Genomic DNA, 23,551 nt, shown 5'->3' on the forward strand with positions numbered 1-23,551 from the left:
CTGCTGCACCTGCAAGCTGGGTTTTTGCGACTCATGCACAAGGACCCCGAGGTCCCTCTGCACCGTCGCCTGCTGCAGTTTTCGCCAAGTAAGTAATAATCCTTCCTACCATTATTCCTACCAAAGTGGACCACCTCGCACTTGCCAACATTAAATTCCATTTGCCAGTTCCTGGTCCATTTTCTCCGGGTGCTCTGGATTCCTTCCACAGTCCAAAGATGTGCAGATTAGGTGGATCTGTTGTGCTAAATTGTCCCTTACTGTCCCGAGATTTGTTGGTTAGGGAGATTAGCAGAGTAGATCCATGGAATTATGGAGATTTTGAAGGGATGGGCCTGGATAAAATGTTCTGTTGGTGAGCCGGTGCAGATTCGATGGGGCAGATGCCTGTCACCTGCACTGTAGGGATACTATTTTATGATTTGGGGAGAGTGCAGGAGTATAGCATTGAGATAGAGGATCAACAATGATCATATTGAATGGTAGAGCAGGCGGAAAGGGCCGAATGGCCTACTCCTATTTTCTATGTTTATAGAAACATAGAACATTACGGCACAGTACAGGCCCTTCGGCCCTCAATGTTGTGCCGAGTTATGTCCAATCCCAAGATCGAGCTATCCCCTCCCTATAATTCTGGAGTACCCCATGTGCCTATCCAATAACCGCTTGAAAGTTCCTAAAGTGTCGGACTCACTATCACAGCAGGCAGTCTATTCCACACCCCAACCACTCTCTGAGTAAAGAATCTACGTCGGACATTCCTCCTATATCCCCCACCATGAACCTTATAGTTATGCCCTCTAGTAACAGCTACATCTATCCAAGGAAATAGTCTCTGCATGTCCACTTTATCAATCCCTCTCATCATCTTATAAACCTCTATTAAATCACCTCTCATCCTCCTCTGCTCCAAAGAGAAAAGCCCCAGCTCCCTCAACCTTTCCTCTTAAGACCTACCCTCAAAATCAGGCAGCTTCCTGGTAAATCTCTTCTGCATTCTCTCCAATGCTTCCACACCCTTCTTATAATGAGGTGACCAGAACTGAACACAATATTCCAAATGTGGTTTCACCAATATCCGGAATAGTTGCAGCATAACCCCACGGCTCTTAAACTCAAACCCCCGTTAATAAATGCTAACACACTATAAGCCTTCTTCACGGCTCTATCCACTTGAGTGGCAACCTTCAGAGATCTGTGGATATGAACCCCAAGATCTCTCTGTTCCTCCACATTCCTTAGAGCCCTGCTGTTGACCCTGTAATCTGCATTCAAGTTTGTCCTACCAACATGAATCACCTCTCACTTATCAGGGTTAAACTCCATCTGCCACTTTTTGGCCCAGCTCTGCATTCTATCAATGTCTCTTTGCAGCCTGCAAGAGCCCTCCACCTCATCCACTACTCCACCAATCTTGGTGTCATCAGCAAATTTACTAACCCACCCTTCTGCCCCTTCTTCCAAGTCATTAATAAAAATCACAAAAAGCAAGAGGACCCAGCACTGACCCCTGTGGTACACCGCTGGTAACTGGCCTGCAGTCTGAAAATTTTCCCTCCACCACCACCCTCTGTCTTCTATGATACAGCCAGTTACTTATCCAATTGGCCAAAGTTCCTTCTATCCCACACCTCCTTATCTTCTTCATGAGCAGTGCCAGGGTGCCAAGCTGGCATTGACAGAGCACCAGGCTGGCACTGACAATGGACTGGATTGCACTACAAATTCTATGACTGCTCTTCTTTCAGTTACTTGTTTAATTGATTGGTAATGTTGGAGTGAGGGATATTCTAGGCAATGAGGTGACACATAGTGGTAGGGTACAATTCTGATGCAGCTGGTAGTCTGCAGCACCTCCTGGATGCCCTGTTTTGAATCTATTTGGCATGGTAACATTGCCACACAACATGATGGAGGTGTCCTCAATACGTAAGCAGAACTTCATCTCCATTGTGCAGTGATCATTCTTACCAGTAATCTAGAGGTATCTATGACAGTTAGTTTGGTGAGGATGACATCAAGCTTTTCTCTCTCACTGACTTTCTTATCATCTGTTGTAAGTCTACTCTACCAGCTATGTCCTTCAGGATAGCTTTTAGCCACTGATGGTACTACTGAGACCTGCTTGGTGATGAAAATAGATTTCCCCATTCAGAATACATTCTATGCTCTTGCAGCCCTCTGTACTACTTCCAAGTGATGTTCAATAGAGGAGTTATCATCAGCTGTGGGATGCTGATAGCAGGTACTCAAGCAGGCAGTATGTTGTCCATGTTTGACCTGATACTATGAGACTACAATGTTCAAGACTCCAGGGCCACTCCCCTTCTGACTGTGCTAGCACCTCTGGTAGGTCTGTGGGTCTGGGTATACTGAAAAATAGTGAGTGATAGAGGATGATGGTGTCATTCTGTATGTATGACTATGTTACTTGACCAATCCGTGGGATAGCTACCCAATTTTGACCCAATTCCCCAGCTGTTAATGAAGGTGGTTTGGGTTGGGTGTAATTTGTCATGTCCAAATCTGTTGTTTATTTCAGTACTTAGATGATCCATTTGGTTTTAATTTTATTGTAGTGGTTTGATATAACTGAGTGACTCCAGGGTCTCATTATAGTCCAGATCAGGTAAAGATAACAGCTGCCCTTCCCTTGAGCAAAACAGTATAAACCAGCTGGGCTTTTGTGTCAATTGAACATAGAACATAGAACACTACAGCACAACAGGCTCTTTGGCCCACAAGTTGCGCAGATCATATCCATACCTACCAGGCCATAGAACTATCTGTAACTCCCAATCCCATTAAATCCCATGAAAGCTTCATTGTCAGCATTACCACTATTAGTTTTCTATTCCAGGCTATTTAATCAACTGATTCAAATGTCTGAGTTACCATGGCGAGATTTGAACTCTCATCTCCATATTATTATTATTACAGATCTCTGGATTCCTAGTCCCACAATATAACTGCTATGTTATCATACCATGAATTTTTGAGTTAGAACGCTCAGCGCCAGGGACCTGTGTTCAGTTCCAGCCTCAAGTCACTGTCTGTGTGGAGTTTGCTCATTCTCCCTGTGTCTGAATGGGTTTCCTTCAGGTGCTTCAGTTTCCTCCCACAGATGTGCAGGTTAGATGGATTGGCAATGCTAAATTGCCCACTAATGTCCCAAGATGTATAGGTTAGATAAATTAGCCATGGTAAATACATGGGGTTACAGGGATAGGGCAGGGGGCAGCGCCTGAGTAAGATACTCTGCCTCAGTAAGAGGGTTAGTGTGGACTTGATGGGCTGAACAGCCTCTTCAGCACTGTAGTATTTCTATGAGTAGTACATTACCACAGTGGTTAGCACTACTGCCTCACCGTGCTAGGTTCAATTCCAGCCTCAAGTGACTGTGTGGAGTTTGCACTTTCTCCCTGTGTCTGCGTGGGTTACCTCCAGGCACTCCAGTTTCTTCCCACAGTCCAAAGATGTGTAAGTTAGGTTGATTGGCCATGATAGGTTGCCCGTTAATGTCAAGGGAATTGCAGGGTGGGTGTGTGGAGTGCAGGGATGGAATCTGGATGGAATTGTTGTCGATGTGGGCTTGATGGGCAGGTGGCCTCCTTCTGCTCTGTAGATTCTATGATAGAAGCTTAAATTATATAGTTTTGTATCTGTATAAATGTTTGTATCTGTATAAATGTTGCACAGCTTCTTACTCCTTTTATTCTTTCGTGTGATGTGGCCATTGCTGGCTAGGCTAGCATTTATTGCTTATCCTTAATTATCCTTGAGAAGATGGTGATGAGCAGCCTTCTTGAACTGTAGCTGTGGTGTACAAACACAAGGAATTCCAGGATTTTTATCCATCAGCAGTGAAGGAATGACAATATACTTCCAAATCAGAATGATATGTAGTTTGGAGGGGAATTTATAGATGGTGGTATCCCCATTCATCTGCCGCCCTTGTCCTTCTAGGTATTAAAGGCTGTAGGTTTGGAAAATGCTGTTGATGGATTGTTGCTGTTCAACTTGTAGATGGTACACACTGCTGCCACTGTAGTCAATGGTAAAGGGAGTGGATGTTTAAAGTACTGAGTGGGGTGCCATTCAGTTAGCTGTTTTGTCCTGCATGATGTCAAAGCTTCTTGACTGGTATTGGAGCTTCACTCATCCAGACATGTGGAGATATTCAATCATATCATGCCTTAAACACAACTTTCTAACCCATAGCACCCGGAAACTGTGGTGCATATTCTGCCTGTGTAGAAATGCCTATTGGAGGGATTGATGTTTAATGTGATCGTTATAATTTTATGCTAACAAACCAAATTCTATTTGAAATGGTGACCTTTACCACATGTAATGATGTTTTACACACAAAAGTGACTAAAGTATTTGCGTAAATTAAGTTTGATTGTCTCATTATCATAATTGACAGATGGCTTTCTATCCCATCACCTAAGCCATTAATAAAATGATAAATAATTGAGGCCCCACCACAGATCCTTGCAGGGCACGACTAATCATAACCTGACAATTTAACTTATTTGTTATCCCTACACTGCCTCTTTGACCATTCAACCAATTTCCTAGCCAGGTCGATAATTTGCCTTCAGTCCCACGAGCTTCTGCTAACTATCTATTATAAGGAACTTTGTAAAATGCCTTCTGGAAGTCCGCATAAATAACACCCAAAGATATTAGTTCCCCTGTCCACTACATTAGTCATCCCTTCAAAAGATTCCATCGAGTTCATTACACATAACCTGCCCTTGACAGTTTTCAATGTTTTCAGTCACATTGTCCTTAATTATAGACTCTAGTAATTCCTTAACAACAGTTATTAGGTGAGCCAGTCTATAATTACATGGTTTCCCTTTGCACCTGCACTGGGGGTGCAGATTGTATCATGCCTCATCATGTAAAGGGAAGCTACAGCTGTGTGAGAGGTTATTGGTGATCATGAGGGGCCTGGCACTGGGAATAGTGCCTGTTTGGCAGTGTCCAGGATCATGGGGACATGGGTTTACGGGATAACCTTCTGTCCCCTCAACTCAAGAGCAAAAATGGATTTTGGAATTCAGCCAGTGGAACTGATAATGATACAAGTAGCTGCCATGGAGACTGACGAACAAAGCCAGCCCAAGCTCAAGGCTGCAGCAGGAGGTCAGGGGGCCACTGATAGAGAGATACTTTGGTATCTGTGCCACGCCCTCACTGACTTGACATCTCATAGAGCAGGAGGACCCCTCACTCACGGTAGCCATAAAGGTAATGGTGGCCCTAAACTTTTATGCGTCCGGGTCCTTCCAAGGCTCAAGCAGGGACTTCTGTGGAATTGCCGTCATCTGCACACAAGTACATCCATGAGGTCTCAGATGCCCTGTATGCCTGAGTAGCCAACTATGTACATTTCATGTGGAACAGGCCTAAAAGGAAGCTTAGACTGCAAGCTTTGCCACCATCACCAGGATGCCCCATGTCCAGGGGTTTATAGAGAGAACTCGCGTCACCCTGCGGGCCACGTGGAATCAGGAAGTGCCCTTCATCACAGGAAGGAATTCCACTCGCTGAATGTTCAGATAGTGTGTGACCACTTGCTGATCATCATGCACGTGTATGCACAGTATCAGAAGGATGTGCACGATAGCTACATCCTTTGCAGCTGGAATGGCCCTACAGTCTTTGAGAACCACCCTGGGATGGTTTGTGAGGGCTAAGGGCTAACCACTGTGGTCAGGGCTAATGATGCCATTAAGGAGGCTTGAGACTAAGGTGGAGACCCTCTTCAGTGAGGCACATGCTGACATCTGGTCAGTCATCAAGCGGCGCATGAGGCTTTCAAAGATGTGGTTCTCCTGCCTGGACCAGTCTGGGGGAGCCCTCCAGTACAATTCCTAGAGGGTCTTCTGCATCATCGTGTTTTAACAGGTGTTTGTTGCATTGGTTCCAATAACTGTAATGGTATTTTTGGATGAGCGCTTAGGTTAAACTAGCCTGTTTTGCACTCCATGACCAGGAGCAGCAGGGAGACATGCTGGAGAAGGACCACACGGATGCCCCTGTGGGGGAGGGGGACCACATGAATGTGGAGGACGAGGACAAGGAGGAGCCAAAGGATGGAGATCAGGCAGGGCAGGACAGCGAGTAAGGCCCTCATCGTGGTTCACCATCTAGGAGGGGGCTGGAGCAGAGGAGCAAGGTTGGGCATCAGTTGTGGGAACAAATGACCTTGCAACCCTAACAGCATTTTCGGATGGACGCTCAGGTTAAACCAGTCTTACACTGGGGACCTCAGAGCCATTAGATTTCCCTACGTCTCTCCCGGAATTTATCAGAACCAATGCAACAAACACCTATTAAAATTATGTGTAACTGATTTTATAAAAGTCACTTGTTTAGGGTGTCAGCATCTTGGTGGTAGAAATGGTTTCAAACTATTATTTGCAAAGAAAGTGGATAATCTGCACTTCAAATTCTGTTCATTTTCTGGGCAACGAGCCAGAAAGTTTCTCTGACAGCCTCTAATTCAAGTATTTTGTTGCTGAAATAAAGAACTCAGTATTGCCAATACATTATGTCGATGACTATTCTAGTTCTCATAGAAGTAAATCATCCTAAAAAATCAAATCCTGCCTATGGTTTCAGAGAAACCAAAAGCATTAAGCCTCCATTTATCTCAATTACGCTGGAGGCAGACAATTTATTGAAAAAATAATTTGTTTCCTGTTAAAATTAAAGTGATAAGGCAATGTAAACAAGTTTTGAAAACTTGACTACTGTGTAGTTAGTATTTATAACAGCGCACAACCTTATCAATAGTATCTTATTCTTTTGGAATTATTGTTTCAGAATCTTCCAATCATTTATCAGAATTGGTAATTGGATTTAAAAGTGTTATGTTTTGATCATATCCAATAGCATGATAATTATTTATTCCTGTTTTTAGGTTTGACTGAACTTGCAGATAGCCCTGTATCACTGGAAATTGAACGCTGCAAATCTCCCACATCAGGTAAAAGTAAACGGTTTCTATCCACCATTGTTTGTAGTTGCCTTAGGCCCAGCATTGTTATTTCATACAAGGTATTGTCTATATCTTACAGTAAGTATTAAATGTCTCTCAATGACAGCTCCCTGTACAGCCTGCATTAGAAATGAAGAATGATGTAATATCTCGATTTAAAAAAATGTTCTTTGAGAAATTTGCACAAAGCTTACTATTATAGCTAACACACTCCATAGAATTAACTTTTTCTGTATGGTAGAATCAAACTTCAGCAGGGCACAAAACAGGCATCAATGGATCAGCTAGTTATTAAATAATCTTTCCATCATGAAGAGGAAATTTGTCCAGCATATATAATAGTCACCTGACCTGATGCTGTCCTTATACAAACCCACAGAAGCCTCTATAATGTCTATTTCTGTCAGGGCCAAACTATGTGGTCACAAGATCAAATGAAAGTCTAAATCGAACTAGTGAAAGTATCGAGAACAAGAGGGCAGTGATCTAAAATAATTGGTAACAAAAGCAAAGGAGCAGTATGGTGGCACAGTGGTTTTATTATAACCTTGGGTGTCTGACTCTGTGGAGTTTGCACATTCCCACCATGTCTGTGTGAGTTTCCTCCCACAATCCAAAGATATGCAGGTTAGGCGGATTAACCATGCTAAATTGTCCTTTAGTGCCCTTAAGAGGGGGCGGGTGGGGGTGGAAAAATGCTCTGCCGGACAGTCTATGCAAACCCGATTGGCCAGATTGCCTCCTTCTGCACTGTAGGGATTCTATGATTCTATGACATGAGAAATAATCTTTTTCATGTAGTGAGTGGTTAAGGTCTGGAATGTACAACCTGAGGATGTAATGCAGGAAGATTCAATTGAAACATTCAAAAAGGAATTCGACTGCTATCTGAAAGGGGAAAATGTGCAGACTTATGGGAGAAGATAAAGGAATGGCAATAGGTGAAGATCATGAGAAGCCAAATGGGCTCCTTCTACACTGTAACAATCCATCACAAACAGACAACTTGTTTTGATTAAATAAGTTAATTTTAGTGTTAATGAGCTGTACGGCAAAATTCGCATTTAAATACCAGAACGCAATTGCATACTGTCAGTTAAGTGCCTTCCCACAATAGCTGAAAAGTGGCAGCTGGCTGATGGGCAGAAGTGAAATTCTGGATGGCAATCAGTACAAAAGGTAAAGTTGTTGTCAACAAGGTAAGTCGCAGTGAGAGATTTTGACCAGATGTCGCAGAAAGGAAGGGAAAGCCCAAGGCTAGTGAAGCTCTATACGCAAGTTTTTCAAAAAGTTACCCTGTTGTACTACTCTCATGCTGGCACCTCTTCGTTTCTCCTTCTCTGAACTGAAATGCCAGAACATCATCTCTACTCAATCCACATTAACCCAGTAATCTCCTAGAATGTCGATCTAATGTTTAAAGAATGTTCTGACTGGCTTAAAATGAGCCTCATTACAGCTGCTCAGAAGAACTGATCAAGCTTGAAGACAACAAGATCGGTGCAGGAAGTCAGTAAGTAAATCACCACACCAACCTTAACTATCTACCACTTGCCAGGTTTCCACCAGATGGGTATGCTCGAAGTCGTCTTATATATATTGCAAATTTGAATTTTTGGGCTGCGTTAATACTGTTGAAGTGATACTGGACAGTTATTATTGTACTTTAGGACCAGCCACTGTTTCAATGCTTTTGTGAAAAACCCTTTACAGGAGAGATGTCCAAACCTTTTGTTAGTGGATTGCATAGTTGGTTAGACCACATGTAAACAATTACTGTATAATATTGCTCAGTTTATGTTGGAAGTTGAAAACTCAGACTCCACCCATTTTGTTTCCCATCGGAGAATATTGTGACTTCTCTATGACTTGATGTCAGACAAGTGACAAGTAGTCTAACAGCACAGAGATGGTTGTGGATTTGAGTGAACGGTGGAAAGGTCAATCTGGCCAATTACAAATGTACATATGTAAACAGGTTGATGTCAACAAAGAGCAGCATATAGGTAAGACAGGCAAGCGGACTAAGGATATTTCCTTGGGAGCCATCAAGGTGATGGTACAGAATGGGTAGATAAGCCATCTATTTATTTGTTCGTAGGATATGGGTATCACTGGCTCGACCAGCATTTATTGTCCATTCATAATTGCCCTTGAGAAGATGGTGGTGAGCTGTCTTTTTGAACAACTATAGTCCATGTGACATAGATACACCCACAGTGATGTTCCATGATTTTGACCCAGCAACAGTGAAGGAACAATGATATATTTCCATGTTAAGATGGTGTATCGCTTGTATGGAACTTGCAGGTAATGATGTTGCCGTGTATCTGTGGCCCTTGTCCTTCTAGATGGTAGAGGTCACAAGTATGGATAGTGCTGTCAAAGTGAGTTAATGCTGTGCATTTTTTAGATGGTACACACTAGACGTTAATGGTGAAAGGAGTGAATATTAAAAGGTGGTATATGGAGAATATACCAATCAAGTGAGCTGCTTTGTCCTGAATGGTGTCCGGCTTCTTGAGTGTTGTTGGAGCTGCACTCATCCAGGTGAGGGAAGCGTATTCCATTAGTAGATGGTGGACTGACTCTTGGAAATCAGAAGGTGAGTTACTCACCACAAAATTCCCAACCTCTGACCTCTTGTAGCCACAGTATTTATATGTCCAGTTCAGTTTCTGATCAATGAAAATGCCACTGAATGTCAAGGTGAAATGGTTAAATTCTCTCTTATTGAAGATGACCATCCCCTGGCACTTGTATAGCATGAATGTTACTTACTACTTATCATTTACCACTATCAATCCAAGCCTGAAAATTGTCCAACTCTTGCTCAATTTGGACTTGAACAGCTTCAGTACCTGAGAAGTCCTGTATATTGATAGAAGTTCTATAAGTGCAATCAGACTTGTGGTGGTAGAACCTTATAAGGCCACTGAAACTGAGTAACACAACAGAGGAGAGACAATGTATAAAGATAGTGTGGTTAGTTGTGTCAGAGGAAAAAGACTGATAACATTAGCCATTCAGTCAGAGTTACAGATTATGCTAACAAGGAATAGAAAACATTTAATGTTGAATAAATTAAAATTAGTCAAATTGTCTTTCAAACAGCGGGAAAGAAATCAGCTAACTTTCATATATGGTTGTGGTGATTGAAGTATGTGAATAACTAGCACCCATTCATTCTGTTGCAGGCAGCACAGTAAATTGCTGCTATTTGCTGCTTTCCAGGATCCCTCATGAGGTTAGTTCTGCCTATACAATTCAATGGCTGCTTGCAACATCAGGGGGTCCCATAAAGTGGGTGGTCAGCAGTAGTTAGGCAGTCTACAGCTTTTAAAGGAAGGTGCATTCAGCTCCAAGTAATTGGGGAGGGGGTCATTGAAAATTTAATATTTGCTGTGATAGTTTGAGCAATGATGAAGCATACAAGAAAGTGTGCACCAAGGTTTCCAGACAATGCGTTGGAGGCTTTGATAGAGGAGGTGCAAAAGAAGACATCCACTCTTTGCAGATCAGATGCTCAGGAGGGACTGGGGACATGTAATGGTGGAGGTCAATGCCAGAATTGTTGCTTTGAAAACATGGATGCACTGCAGCAAGATGTTGAACAAATTTGCATGAGTTAGAAGGGTGTCTGTTTATCTTTGTGATAATTATCTCTTTAAGAATCCATCTGCAGAGTAAAGATCATATGACCAGGAGAACCAATCGAGGAGCAAGGTGGGAAATTACCATGGTGAGCTTGGGTTTCTGTTCCAGAATCTTCATGCAAGCAGAGTGGCAGCCAGGAGGCTGCAAGCCTCAGTATTACAGTTATATGTAAATAAACATTACAGTTGTTATTTACCTAGATGGTGAGAAGGAATTATTTCATTGGCAATGAGAATTTTTAAAAATGTCAAGATAAAGTCAAGATGAATTTCAGTTCAAGTTGAGAAATAGGAGAGTGTTTACAGATTTGTCACTATTTTTTCGGTTGTAGCACAGCTTGATATGGCTCCTGCTCTGTCCATGACCACAATAAATTACAAAGGGCCGTGAACAAAGTCCAGTCTATCACTCAAAACCAGTCTGCCATCCATTGACACTGTCTACACTTCCCGCTGTTTCAGAAAAGCAGCCAGCATAATCAAGGATCTCATGCGCCCCAGACATACTCACTTGCACCTTCTCCTGTCGGGAAAAAGGTGCAAAAGTCTGAGGTCACATACCAGCCGATTCAAAAAGCTTTTTCCCTGCTGCCATCAGATGTTTGAATGGACCTACCTCGCATTAAGATAGAAATAGTCAGCACGGTTTTGTCAAGGGCAGGTCGTGCCTTACAAGCCTAGTTGAGTTTTTTGAAAATGTGACTGAACACATTGACGAAGGAAGAGCGGTGGATGTTGTTTACATGGACTTCAGCAAGGTGTTTGATAAGGTCACCCATGCAAGACTTCTTGAGAAGGTGAGAGGGCATGGGATCCAAGGGGCTGTTGCCTTGTGGATCCAGAACTGGCTTGCCTGCAGAAGAGAGAGTGGTTGTGGATGGCTCTTTTTCTGCATAGAGGTCGGTCACCAGTGGAGTGCCCCAGGGATCTGTTCAAGGACCCTTGCTGTTTGTCATTTTCATAAATGACCTGGATGAGAAAGTGGAGGGGTGGGTTAATAAGTTTGCTGACGACACGAAGGTTGGTGGTTTCTGGAGGGATGTCAGAAGTTGCAGCAAGACATAGATAGGATGCAAGACTGGGAAGAGAAGTGGCAGATGGACTTCAATGCGGATAAATGTGTAGTGATCCATTTTGGCAGGTCCAGTGGGTTGAAGGAGTATAATATCAAGGGTAGGACTCTTAACAGTGTTGAGGAGCAGAAGGACCTTGGGGTCCGGGTCCACAGGACTCTTAAATCGGCCTCGCAAGTGGAGGATGTGGTCAAGAAGGCCAATAGTGTGCTAGCCTTCATTAATCGAGGGATTGAGTTTAGGAGTCGGGAGGTAATGCTGCAACTTTATACGACCCTTGTCAGATCCCACTTGGACTACTGTGCGCAGTTCTGGACGCCTCACTACAAGAAGGATGTGGAAGCTATTGAGAGGGTGCAGAGGAGATTTACAAGGATGTTGCCTGGATTGGGACACATACCTTATGAAGATAGGTTAAGGTAGCTAGGTCTCTTCTCCCTGGAGAGACGAAGATTGAGAGGCGACCTGATAGAGGTTTATAAAATGTTGAGAGGTATAGATAGGGTGGATTCTCGGAGGCTATTTCCCAGGGCTGAAATGGTTGCTACGAGAGGACACAGGTTTAAGTGCTGTGGAGCAGGTACAGAGGAGATGTCAGGGGTAAGTTTTTCACTGAGGGTGGTGAGTGAGTGGAATCGGCTGCGGTCGGTGGTGGTACAGGCGAACTCGCTGGGGTCTTTTAAGAGACTTCTGGATGAGTACGTGGGATTTAATGGGATTGAGAGTTATAGATGGGCCTGGTAGGTTTGGATATGATCGGCACAACTTGTGGGCCGAAGGGCCTGTTTGTGATGTAGTGTTCTATGCTCTCTATCTATGACTGTAACACAACATTCTGCACTCTCCTTTCCTATGTACGGTATGCTTTGTCTGTATAGCATGCAAGAAACAATACCTTTCACTGTAGTATATGTGACAATAATAAATCAAATCGAATCAAAATTGGGACAGACAGGCCCTTCTGATGCTTCAATGGAGGATTGGACATAATAGATTAAATGTTTGGGCTATTATTTTCAGGCCAACAAAAGAGAGAAGATAATCCTTCGGGCACATGTGAGACCCAGGTCTACAATTTAATACATCCTCAAGTGCGTCCAACTCCAAGTCATTTGTTGAGATAGTTGAATTGATTAAAAACACACTACCACCTGAAGCTGTTAATAATATTGCAGCAATTTAAGTTTAACTCAACTTGGGAGAGCCCTTGGGGGAACATACAATTTACATTTTCAGAGCCACTCTCAATGATATGCTGCAGGGCTTTTCAGTTTTCAGGCGCAACAATGAGGCCATCCAAAGGAAGCTATTAGCAACGGCAGACGTAAACTTTAAGAAGGCATTGAAGATAGCGCTGACAATGGAGCGTGCTGCGAAGGGCGCACAGGAGCTTCAGAGCACACAACATGATGCAGTTCATCAGTTAGAGCGGGAAACTGCAGTCAGCAGTGGCATGCAAAAAGAAAATGTAATTTTAAAACAGGAAACAAATGCATCCATGAATAGAGCAAGAAGATTTAAAAGAGCCAATCATTTGCCGAGGAATGAAATAGAGAATTACTGGTGTGGGGGTAATCACTATCATGAAGTCAGCAGATATAAAGAGACTGATTGTTTTTTCTGCCACTGGAAAGGTCACTTAAAGCACCAATGTAAAGCAAGTCAAGTCTGTCCAGCAAAGAGTTAGTAATACATCACAAGTGTATAATATAGAAGAGACCAGTAGTGTGGATTTAAACATTCATTCCTTGTTCAATATAAAAGCAGGCAAGGTAGCCCCGTCACTGTAATGTTTTAAGTAAATGGTAGGCCTTAAAGATGGGCATTGCTATGAAAGCTTCTGCCACGATGATAAGAGAGCACACATTTTGATACTTACAAGAAGGAATCCAGCCATTGAAATTGAGGAGTACCTAACAATTGCAAAGGAGAAGCTATCAAGATAAAGGGTACTACCATGGTCCCTGTAAGTTATCAGCAACAGTCTGCTCAGCTCCTAATAACAATAGTGTCAGGCTGAAGGTCATATCTTTTGGGCCATGATTGATTCAAGATAATCAAGTTAAACTGGATGTAGACCTTCCAAGTACAGGAAGGGAGATTGCCTGAGATGATAAAGAGGTATGAGTATGCTTTTTGCAACAAGTTGGGTAAAGTAAATAGCCACCAGGGAAAGATCGATGTGGATCCAGAGGAACAATTTTGTTTTTTTTTGAAAAAGACCAGTACTACTTGCCTTGCAAGAAAAATTAGACATGGAATTGAAGAGATTGGAAGAATGGGAAATTATCTAGCCAGTTCAATTCGCAGAATTGCTAACACCAATGGTCCCCATGATAAAGCCTAACAAAACCATGAGTATCTGTGGACTCCACAGATTAACAGTAATCAGGCTGCCAAGTTAGATAAATATCCAATCCCGAAGACTGAAGACTTGTATGGAAAGCTGAACAAAGGTCAGTCTTATTCAAAGCTGGATAAGAGTCATGTATATCACCAACTTGAGTTAGATGCTTCCCAAAATTATGTAACAATAAACATATACAAAGGTTTGTTTCAGTATATGCGCCTACTCTTTGATGTGAAATCAGCATGTATTATTTTCCAGAGAACAATGTAAAGTCTATTGCAAGGACGGCCATGAGTTGTTGTATACTTGGATGATGTTTTGATAACAGGATCACAGTAGGTGACACCTAACTAACTTAGAGGAGGTGTTAAAGAGATTTCAAGAGGTTGGAGTTCATCTCACAAAGGAGAAATGTATTTTTTAAGTCTATCTGGTGTATTGCGTGGATGCACAAGGATTACACCCCTTGGAAGATAAAGGAAGCACGAGCGCTCAGAAACACACCTGAGCTCAAGTCATTCTTGAAAATAGTGAATTATTATTTTCTACCAAATTTGTCAGCATTATTGGCCTCCTTGCACATATTGCTAAAGAAACACCAATGTTGGTTTTGGAAGATGCCTCAGTGAGAAGCTTTTAATGGAGTAAAGCAACTGTTACAGTCTCTGAACTTTTTGCTGCATTTCGACCTAAGGAATTGATGTTCACCTGTGATATCTTTCCATATGGCATTGGTGCAATATTATCCTATAAGATGCACGACAGGTCTGAATAACCTATAGGGTACATCTCGAGAACCCTTTAAGAGACCGAAAAAGGTTACTTTCAGTTTGAAAAAGAAGGCTAGCCAATGGTATATGGGGTTAACAAGTTCCACCAGTATGTGTTTCAGAGGCATTTTACCATTGTTACAGACCACAAACCATTCTTGGGTCTTTTTAAAGAAAACCAGGGTATTCCGCCAATCAATCAGCAAGAATGCAGCATTGGGCTGCAATCCTTCAACAATGGTAAATGATGGTGGACAAATAATTAACGGAATCCACAATGATGGCAGAGCCCTGTTTGTGACTGTATAAAACAAATGCTATTTGACATATTTAGAATTGTTTTAGCCAGAAGTGCCAAATGGATGATCCATTTGCACCCCCTCCTATGGCCTGACAATCACAGGCTTTAGCCAATTTAGTTCACTCCACATAATGTGAGGAAACAGTTGAATACAACAAAGGCTTTAGGCCATGAAAACAACTGGGATATTGAAGCTTGTGTTCCAAAACTGGTTGAACCTCTAGCTGAGCTGTTCCACTTCATGTACAGCACCGGCATCTACACAACAAAGTGGAAAACTGCTCCCCTGTCTACAAATAGGGCACACTGATCCTGCTAGTTACTGACCCATCAGACTATTCTCAAACATGTGGAAAATTATGGAAGGTATAGTTGATAGTCCTATCAAGCTGATGCACTAACTCCCTCCTATTTGATGTCCAGTTTTACTTTTGCCTAGATCACTCAGTTCCAGAACTTACAATTTTGGGCCCAAATATGGGTAAAAAGTTAAATCCCAGAGGAGAAGTGAGAGTAGTTGCCGTTGACTTCAAAGCAGCAATTGACCAAGTGCAGTGTCAAAAAGCCTAAGGAAAATTGAACTCAATTGGAATCATCAGGAAACTCTTCACTGCCTAATAAAGAGATAAATAGCTGTGACTCTTGAGAGTCATCGCAGTCCCATGACAATGTCCATAGCCCAGTGATCTTCCGTTCATTTCTTTAAAATTCTGTCACAGGATGTGGATATCACTAGCTAAATCAGTATTTGTATTGCCTATCTCTAATTACCTTTGAGAAGGTGGTAAGCTGCTTTCTTGAACTGCAGTCTATGTGATATAGGTACACTCGTAATAAGAACATAAGAACTAGGAGCAGGAGTAGGCCATATGGCCCTTTGAGCCTGTTCTGAAATTCAGTAAGAACATGGCAGATCTTTCTGTGGACTCAGCTCCACTTACCCGCCTGTTCACCATAACCCTTTATTTCCTTTATTGTTCAAAAATTTATCTATCCTTGCCTTAAAAACATTTAACAAGGTAGCCTCAACTACTTCATTGGCAAGGAATTCCATAGATTCACAACCCTTTGAAGAAGTTCCTCCTCAACTTGGTCCTAAATCTGCTCCCTCTTACTTTGAGGCTATGCCCCCCCCAGTTCTATTTTTACCCACAATTGGAAACAATCTTCCTGCTTCTATCGTATCTATTCCCTTCATCATGTTATATGTTTCTATAAGATCCCCCTTCATTCTCCTAAATTCCAATGAATGTAGTCCCAATCTACTCAGTCACTCCCCATAAGCCAACCCTCTCAACTCCAGTATCAACATGGTGAACCTCCTCTGCACCCCCTCCAGTGCCAATACATCCTTTTTCATGTAAGGAGACCAAAAGTATACACAGTACTTCAGATGTGGCCTCACCAGCACCTTTTTCACTGCAACATAACCTCCCAGTTTTCAAACTCCATCCCTCTAGCTATGAAGTACAAAATTCCATTTGTTGTCTTAATTACCTGCTATACCTGCAAACGAACTTTTTGTGATTCATGCACAAGGACACCCAGGTTCCTCTGCTTGGCAGCATGCTGCAATTGTTTATCATTTAAATAATAGTCCATTTTGCTGTTATTCCTGCCAAAATGGATGACCTCACATTTACCAACATTGTACTTCAACTGCCAGATCCTTCTCCATTCACTTAAACTATCTATATCCCTTTGCAGACTTTGCCCTACCACTCATCTTAGTGTCATCTGCAAACTTTGACACTCTACACTTAGCCTCTAACTCCAAATCATCTGTGTAAATTGTAAACAACACTGATCCCTGAGGCACATCACTAGCCACTGATTGCCAACCAGAAAAATACACATTTATCCCCAATTTTACCAATCCTCTATCCATGCTAATGCATTACCCATAATGCCATGCACCTTCATCTTATGCAGCAGTATTTTGTGCAGCACCTTGTCGAGTGCCTTCTGGAAATCCAGATACACAGATCCATCAGTTTCCCATTGTCCACCACATTCATAACGTCCTCAAAGAATTCCAGTAAGTTAGTTAAACATGACCTGGCATTTATGAACCCATGCTGCATCTGCCTAATGGGACAATTTCTATCCAGATGTCTCGCTATTTCTTCCTTGATGATAGATTCAAGCATTTGCCCTACTACATAAATTAAGCTAACTGGCCTGTAGTTACCCATCTTTTGTGTACCTCCTTTTATTAACATTGACGTCACATTTGCTGTTTTCCAATCTGCCAGAATCGCCCATAGTCCAGTGAATTTTGGTAAATTACCACGAGCACATTTGCTATTTCCCCCGCCATCTCTTTCAGTACTCTGAAATGCATTCCATCAGGGTGAGGAGATTTGTCTACATTTAGCTGCATTAGCTTGCCCAATGCTACCTCTTTCGTGATAATAGAAACAAAGGAACTGGAAGCAAGATTAGGCATTTCAGCCCTTCGAGGCTGCTCCTCCATTCATCTTGATCACGACTGATCATCAAATTCAATATCCTGATCCCCCTCCTTTCTCCCATATCCCTTGATCCCTTTACCCCCAGGAGCTATATCTAATTTATTCTTGAAATCAGACAACATTTTGGCCTCAGCTACATTCTGTGGTAGTGAATTCCACGCATTCACCACGCTCTGGTGCAATGTTTCTGAAATGCCAACTATATCATATCTCTTTAAATCTATCTGTGCAACTAGTTCATCCATTTTGTTTCAAATGCTCCAAATATTCAAGGACAAAACCTTAAGGTGGGCATTTTAAACAATTTTTTTCCCTTTCCTGCTATTTTTTACTCGGTCCTTATCTGACTCTGGTCCTTGATTTCTCTGCCTATCACTTTCCTTATTCTCCTCACTGTCTTTTCCTCTTGTTCTTTTTTCCCCCTGCTCTGAATCCTTGCAAAGGTTCCCATCCCCCTGCCATATTAGTTTAAACTGCCCCCCACCCATTCTAGCAAGTACCACCCTAAGGACATCAGTTTTAATCCTGCGTAGGTGTGGCCCATCCAATTTATACAGGTCCCACTCCCCCAGAACCGGTCACAATGTCCTAGGAATCTGAAACCCTCCCCCCTCACACCATTTTTTTCAGCCAGGATTTCATCTTATGTATTCTGCTAAAGAATAATGATCATTTCTAGATCTTCACCTGCTATAGCCTCCTTATCATCAATTTTTGGCATGTTATTTGTGTTTTCCACTATGAAGACTGTCACAAAACACCTGTTCAATGCCTCGACCATTTCCTCATTTTCCATTATTAAGTCCCTTTTTCATCCTCTAAAGGACCAATGTTTAACTTAGCCACTCTTTTTCATTTTATATATTTACAGAAACCTTTGCTATCTGTCTTTATATTCTGAGCTATTTTACTCTCATCTATCTTACTTTCCTTGCTACCTTTTTTGTGATTTTCTATCGACCTTTAAAGATTTCCCAATCTTCTACTTTCCCACTAATCTTTGCCACTCTGTATGCATTTTTTTCAGTTTGATACTCTCCTTTATTTCCTTAGATATCCATGGCTGATTATCCCTTTTCCTACAGTCCTTCCTTTTCACAGGTATGTACATTTGCTGAGCACTTTAAAGGTCCTCAATTGTCTCACCATAATTTTTTTTGCTCCCAGTCTACCTTAGCCAACTCCTCCCTCATCCCATTGTAGACTCCTTTGTTTAAGCACAAGACACTGGTATTGGATTTTATATTCTCACCCTCCATCTGTTTTTAAGTTCAACCACATTGCGATTGCTCCTTCTGAGAGGATCCCTAAATGTGAGGTCATTAATTATTCCTGTGTCATTACACAGGACTAGACCTAGGATAGCTTGCTCTCTCATAGGTTCCATTACATACTGTTTGAGGAAACTATCGTGGATGCATTCTATGAGCTCCTCTCCGAGGCTGCCTTGACCAACCTGGTTTGACCAATTGACATGTAGATTAAAATCCCCCATGATAATTGCTATACCATTTTTACATGCATCAGTTATTTCTTCATTTATGGTCCCTTGTGGTGTTAGGAAAGGAATTCCAGGATTTTGACCCAGTGATATTGAAAGAATGGCGATATTGTTCCATGTTAAGATGATGTGTAATGTGGAGGGGAATGTGCAGGTAGTGGTATTCTCATGCATCTGCTGCCTATATCTTTATAGGTGATAGAGATTGTGGGCTTGGAAGGTGCTGTTGAAGGATCCTTGGTGAGTTGCTGCACTGCATCTTCGAGATGGTACTAACTTCTGTCACTGTACATTGGTGGTGGAGGATATGAACGTTAAAGGTGGTGGATGGATGCCAGCAAGCTGCTTTGTCCTGGATGCTGTTGAGATTCTTGAATGTTGGTGGAGTTGCAATCACCCAGACATGTGGAGAGTATTTCATCACACGCCTTAAGTTTATTTATTTGTGTCACAAGTAGGCTTACATTAACACTATAATTAAGTTACTGTGAAAATCCCCTCATTACCACACTCTGGTGCCTGTTCAGGTACACAGAAGGAGAATTTAGCACGGCCAGTATACCTAACCAGCGCGTCTTTTGGACTGTGGGAGGAAACCAGAGCACCTGGAGGAAATCCACACAGACACAGGGAGAAGTGCAAACTCTGCATAGTGATCCAAGCCAAGAATCAAACCCAGATCTGTGGTGCTGGGAGGCAGCAGTGCTCCTGAATTATGCCTTGTATATGGTGGGCAGGCTTTCAAGAATCTGGAGATGAGTTACTCTGCACAGAATTTTCAGTTTCTGACATGTCCTTGTAGCCACAGATTTTTGGCTGGTCCAGTTCAGTTTCTGGTCAATGGTAACCTCCAGCATGTGAATAGTAGGGGATTCAACAATGATAATGCTATTGAATGCCATGGGGAGATGGTCTGATTCTCTCTTGTTAGAGGTGGTCATTGCTTGGCATTTGTATGACATGAATGTTAATTGCCACTTAATCAACCCAAGCTTGAATGTTGTCCACATAAACATGGACTGCATCAGTACGTGCGGAATCGTGCATGGTGCTGAACATCTGTGCAGTGAACATCTCCACTTCTGATCTCAGGTGGAGGGCAGGTTATTGATGAAACTGCTGAAGATGATTGGGCCAATGACAATACCCTGAAGAAACCCTGCCAGTAATATGCTGGGACAGAAAGGATTGACTTCCAACAACCACAACCATCTTTCTTTGTGCTCGGTGTGACTTCAACAAATGACTCCCATTGACTTCACTTAGTCAAATTCTGACTTTATGTCAAGAGCTGGACTCTCCCATCATTGGAGATGGTGATATTTGCAGAGCCTCCTCCAGCAGTTAGTTATTTAGTTGTCCATAACTATTCAGGACAGGATGTGGTAGGACTGCAGAGCTTGGATCTGATCCATTGTTTGTGGGATCACTTAGCTCTGTCTACAGCATGCTGCTTTCACTATTTTGGTATGCAAGTAGTCCTGTTTTATAGCTTCATCAGGTTGATACTTCATTTTTAGTTATATCCTGTGCTGTCCCTGGCATGCCCTCCTGCACACTTCCTTAAAGCAGGGTTGAACCTTGGTTTAATGATAATGGTAGAGTGGGGGATTTTCTGGGCCATGAGGTTACATACTGTGGGTATAATCAATCCTGTGCTGATGACTCACAGTGTCTCATGGATGCACAGTTTTGAATTGCTAGTTCTGTACAAAATCTATCTCATTTATCCTCAATATGAAGATGGGGCTATCATGGAAAGATGCATCTCCAACAGGTAGATTGGTGAGGATGAAGTCAAGTAAGCTTTTCCCTCTTCTTGATTGCCTCACCGTCTTCTGCGGATCCAGTCTAGCAGGTATGTCCTTTGGAATTCGGCCAGCAAGATGCTCCTGAACTACTATTGTTGATGGACGTTGAAGTCATGCACCCCAAGTATGTTCTGTACTCTTGACATCCTCAGTGCTTCTCCTACATGCTGTTCAACTTGGAGGAGTACTGATTAATCAGCTAAGGGAGGGACGGCAGGGGAGGATAGGTGGTAACCAGCAGGAAGTTTCCTTGTCCATGTTATACCTGATAACATGAGATGTCATGGATCCAGATCAATGATGTACCCCCCCAGGGCAACTCTGTCCTGACTATCCACCACTGTTTACCACCTCTGGTGGGTCTCTATTCGCAGTGGGACAGGATGTACCCTGTGATGGTGGTATCTAGGACATTGTAAGATATGATGCAGTGACCATGTCAGGCTGCTGCTTGACTAGTCCAAGGAACAGCACGATCAATTTTGGCACGTGCCCCAGATAGTAGTAGAACATAGAACATTACAGCGCAGTACAGGCCCTTTGGCCCTCGATGTTGCACCGACCAGTGGAACCAATCTAATGACCCTCTAACCTAAACTATTCCAAAGTTATCCATATGCCTATCCACAGACCATTTGAACGCCCTTAAAATTGGCGAGTCCACAACTGCTGCAGGCGGGGCATTCCACTACCTTACTACCCTCTGAGTAAAGAACCTACCTCTGACATCCGTCCTATAATTACCACCCCTTAATTTAAAGCTATGCCCCCTTGTGTTAGCCATCACCATCCGAGGTAAAAGGCTCACACTGTCCACCCTATCCAATCCTTTGATCATCTTGTATGCCTCAATCAGGTCACCTCGTAACCTTCTTCTCTCCAATGAAAATAACCTCAAGTCCCTCAGCCTTTCCTCATAAGACCTTCCCACCATACCAGGCAACATCCTAGTAAACCTCCTCTGCACCCTTTCCAATGCCTCCACATCTTTCTCATAATGCGGCGACCAGAACTGTACACAATACAAGTGCGGCCACACCAGAGTTTTGTACAATTGTAACATGACCTCACAGCTCCGAAATTCAATCCCTCTACCCATAAAAGCTAACACACCGTACGCCTTCTTAACAACCTTATTAACCTGGGTGCCATCTTTCAGGGAGCTATGCACATGTACCCCGAGATCTCTCTGCTCGTCAACACTACTAAGAGTCCTTCCATTAGCCCTATATTCTGTACTCTTGTTATTCTTACCAAAGTGAATAAACTCACACTTTTCCATATTAAACTCCATCTGCCACCTCTCGGACCAGCTCTGCAGCTTATCTATGTCCCTCTGCAAACTGTAACATCCATCCTCCCTGTCTACAACTCCTCTGACTTTGGTGTCGTCAGCAAATTTACTAATCCATCCTTCTACACCCTCATCTAGGTCATTTATAAAAATGACAAACAGCAGTGGCCCCAAAACAGATCCTTGAGGTACACCACTTGTAACTGCACTCCAGGTTGAATATTTCCCATCAACTACCACCCTCTGTCTTCTATCAGCTAGCCAATTCCTGATCCAAACTGCTAAATCACCCTCAATCCCATGCATCTGCATTTTCTGCAATAGTAAGGAGGATTTTGCAGAGTCAAGAGGGCTGAGTTTGCCGTTGTCTTTTCTGGTGCCTAGATTGACACAAGATCGTTGCCCCATTTTCATTCCTTTTTTTTAAGGCTTTGTGGTGGTTTAGTACAACTGAGTGGCTTGCTAGTTCATTTCAGAGGATACTTAAGAATCGACCATATTGCTGTGTATCTGGAGTCAGACCAGACCAGGTAAGAACGATAGAACCCCTTCCCTAAAGAGCACTATGAACCAGATGGGGTTTTTAGACAAGTGACAAAAATTTCCTGGTTATTACTACCACAACTAACTTTATTAATTGAATTTAAATTCCACAAAATGCTGTGCCGGTATGTGCACATGTGTTCTGAGTGTTAGCCTGGGCCTCTGAATTACTCGCAAGGTGACATTACCACTATGCCACTGCTTTCCTTTCATCATAAAATCAGAAGTGTGAATGTTTATTAATGATTACGAAGAGGTCAGTTCAATTTGCAATTCCTGAGTTCAGTGCCCACCTGAAGAAAAACGTGCATTACACCCAGGCTTGGTCTGATAGATGGCAAATAAAATTCCCACCATAAAAGTGCCAGAAAATGACCATCTCCAATAAGGCAGAGTCTGACTTCCTCCTCTTGGCATTGAATGGCTTTACCATTAATGAATCCCACACTGTCAACATCCTTGGCAACATTGATCAGAAATTTAATTCGATTAGCCATATGTAACTGTGGTTCCAGGAACAGATCAGACCCAGACACTAACTTGAAAATTTAAAACCTCCACTATCATAACATAATGGCTTGTGTCTACAAGATGCACTGTAACACCAAGATCCTTGACTTCACCTCCCTAACCTTGACCTCCATCATCTAGAATGAGCAGGGCAGTAGGTGCAAGCTAATGCCACAATCCTGAGTTGGAAATTGCAGAGTCGAAAATCCTGGAACTCTACCTAACAGAACTGTGGATGTGCCTTCACCAC

At 42.6% G+C, this 23,551-nt stretch overlaps 1 protein-coding gene across 9 annotated transcripts in view; it reads left to right on the plus strand.

Moving 5' to 3' along the window:
• stxbp5l (syntaxin binding protein 5L) overlaps window positions 1-23,551 on the plus strand; it is a 454,881-nt gene that overhangs the window by 330,540 nt on the left and 100,790 nt on the right. For all 9 annotated transcript variants that reach the window (XM_080203426.1, XM_080203432.1, XM_080203427.1 and 6 more), the window contains one exon: window positions 6,941-7,006. In XM_080203426.1, the coding sequence (XP_080059552.1) occupies window positions 6,941-7,006 (66 nt within the window). The remainder of the gene's footprint in view (window positions 1-6,940; window positions 7,007-23,551) is intronic.

Source organism: Carcharhinus amblyrhynchos, chromosome 15 (assembly GCF_965287045.1).
Source record: "Carcharhinus amblyrhynchos chromosome 15, sCarAmb.v2.hapA, whole genome shotgun sequence".
Taxonomy (NCBI): domain Eukaryota; kingdom Metazoa; phylum Chordata; class Chondrichthyes; order Carcharhiniformes; family Carcharhinidae; genus Carcharhinus; species Carcharhinus amblyrhynchos.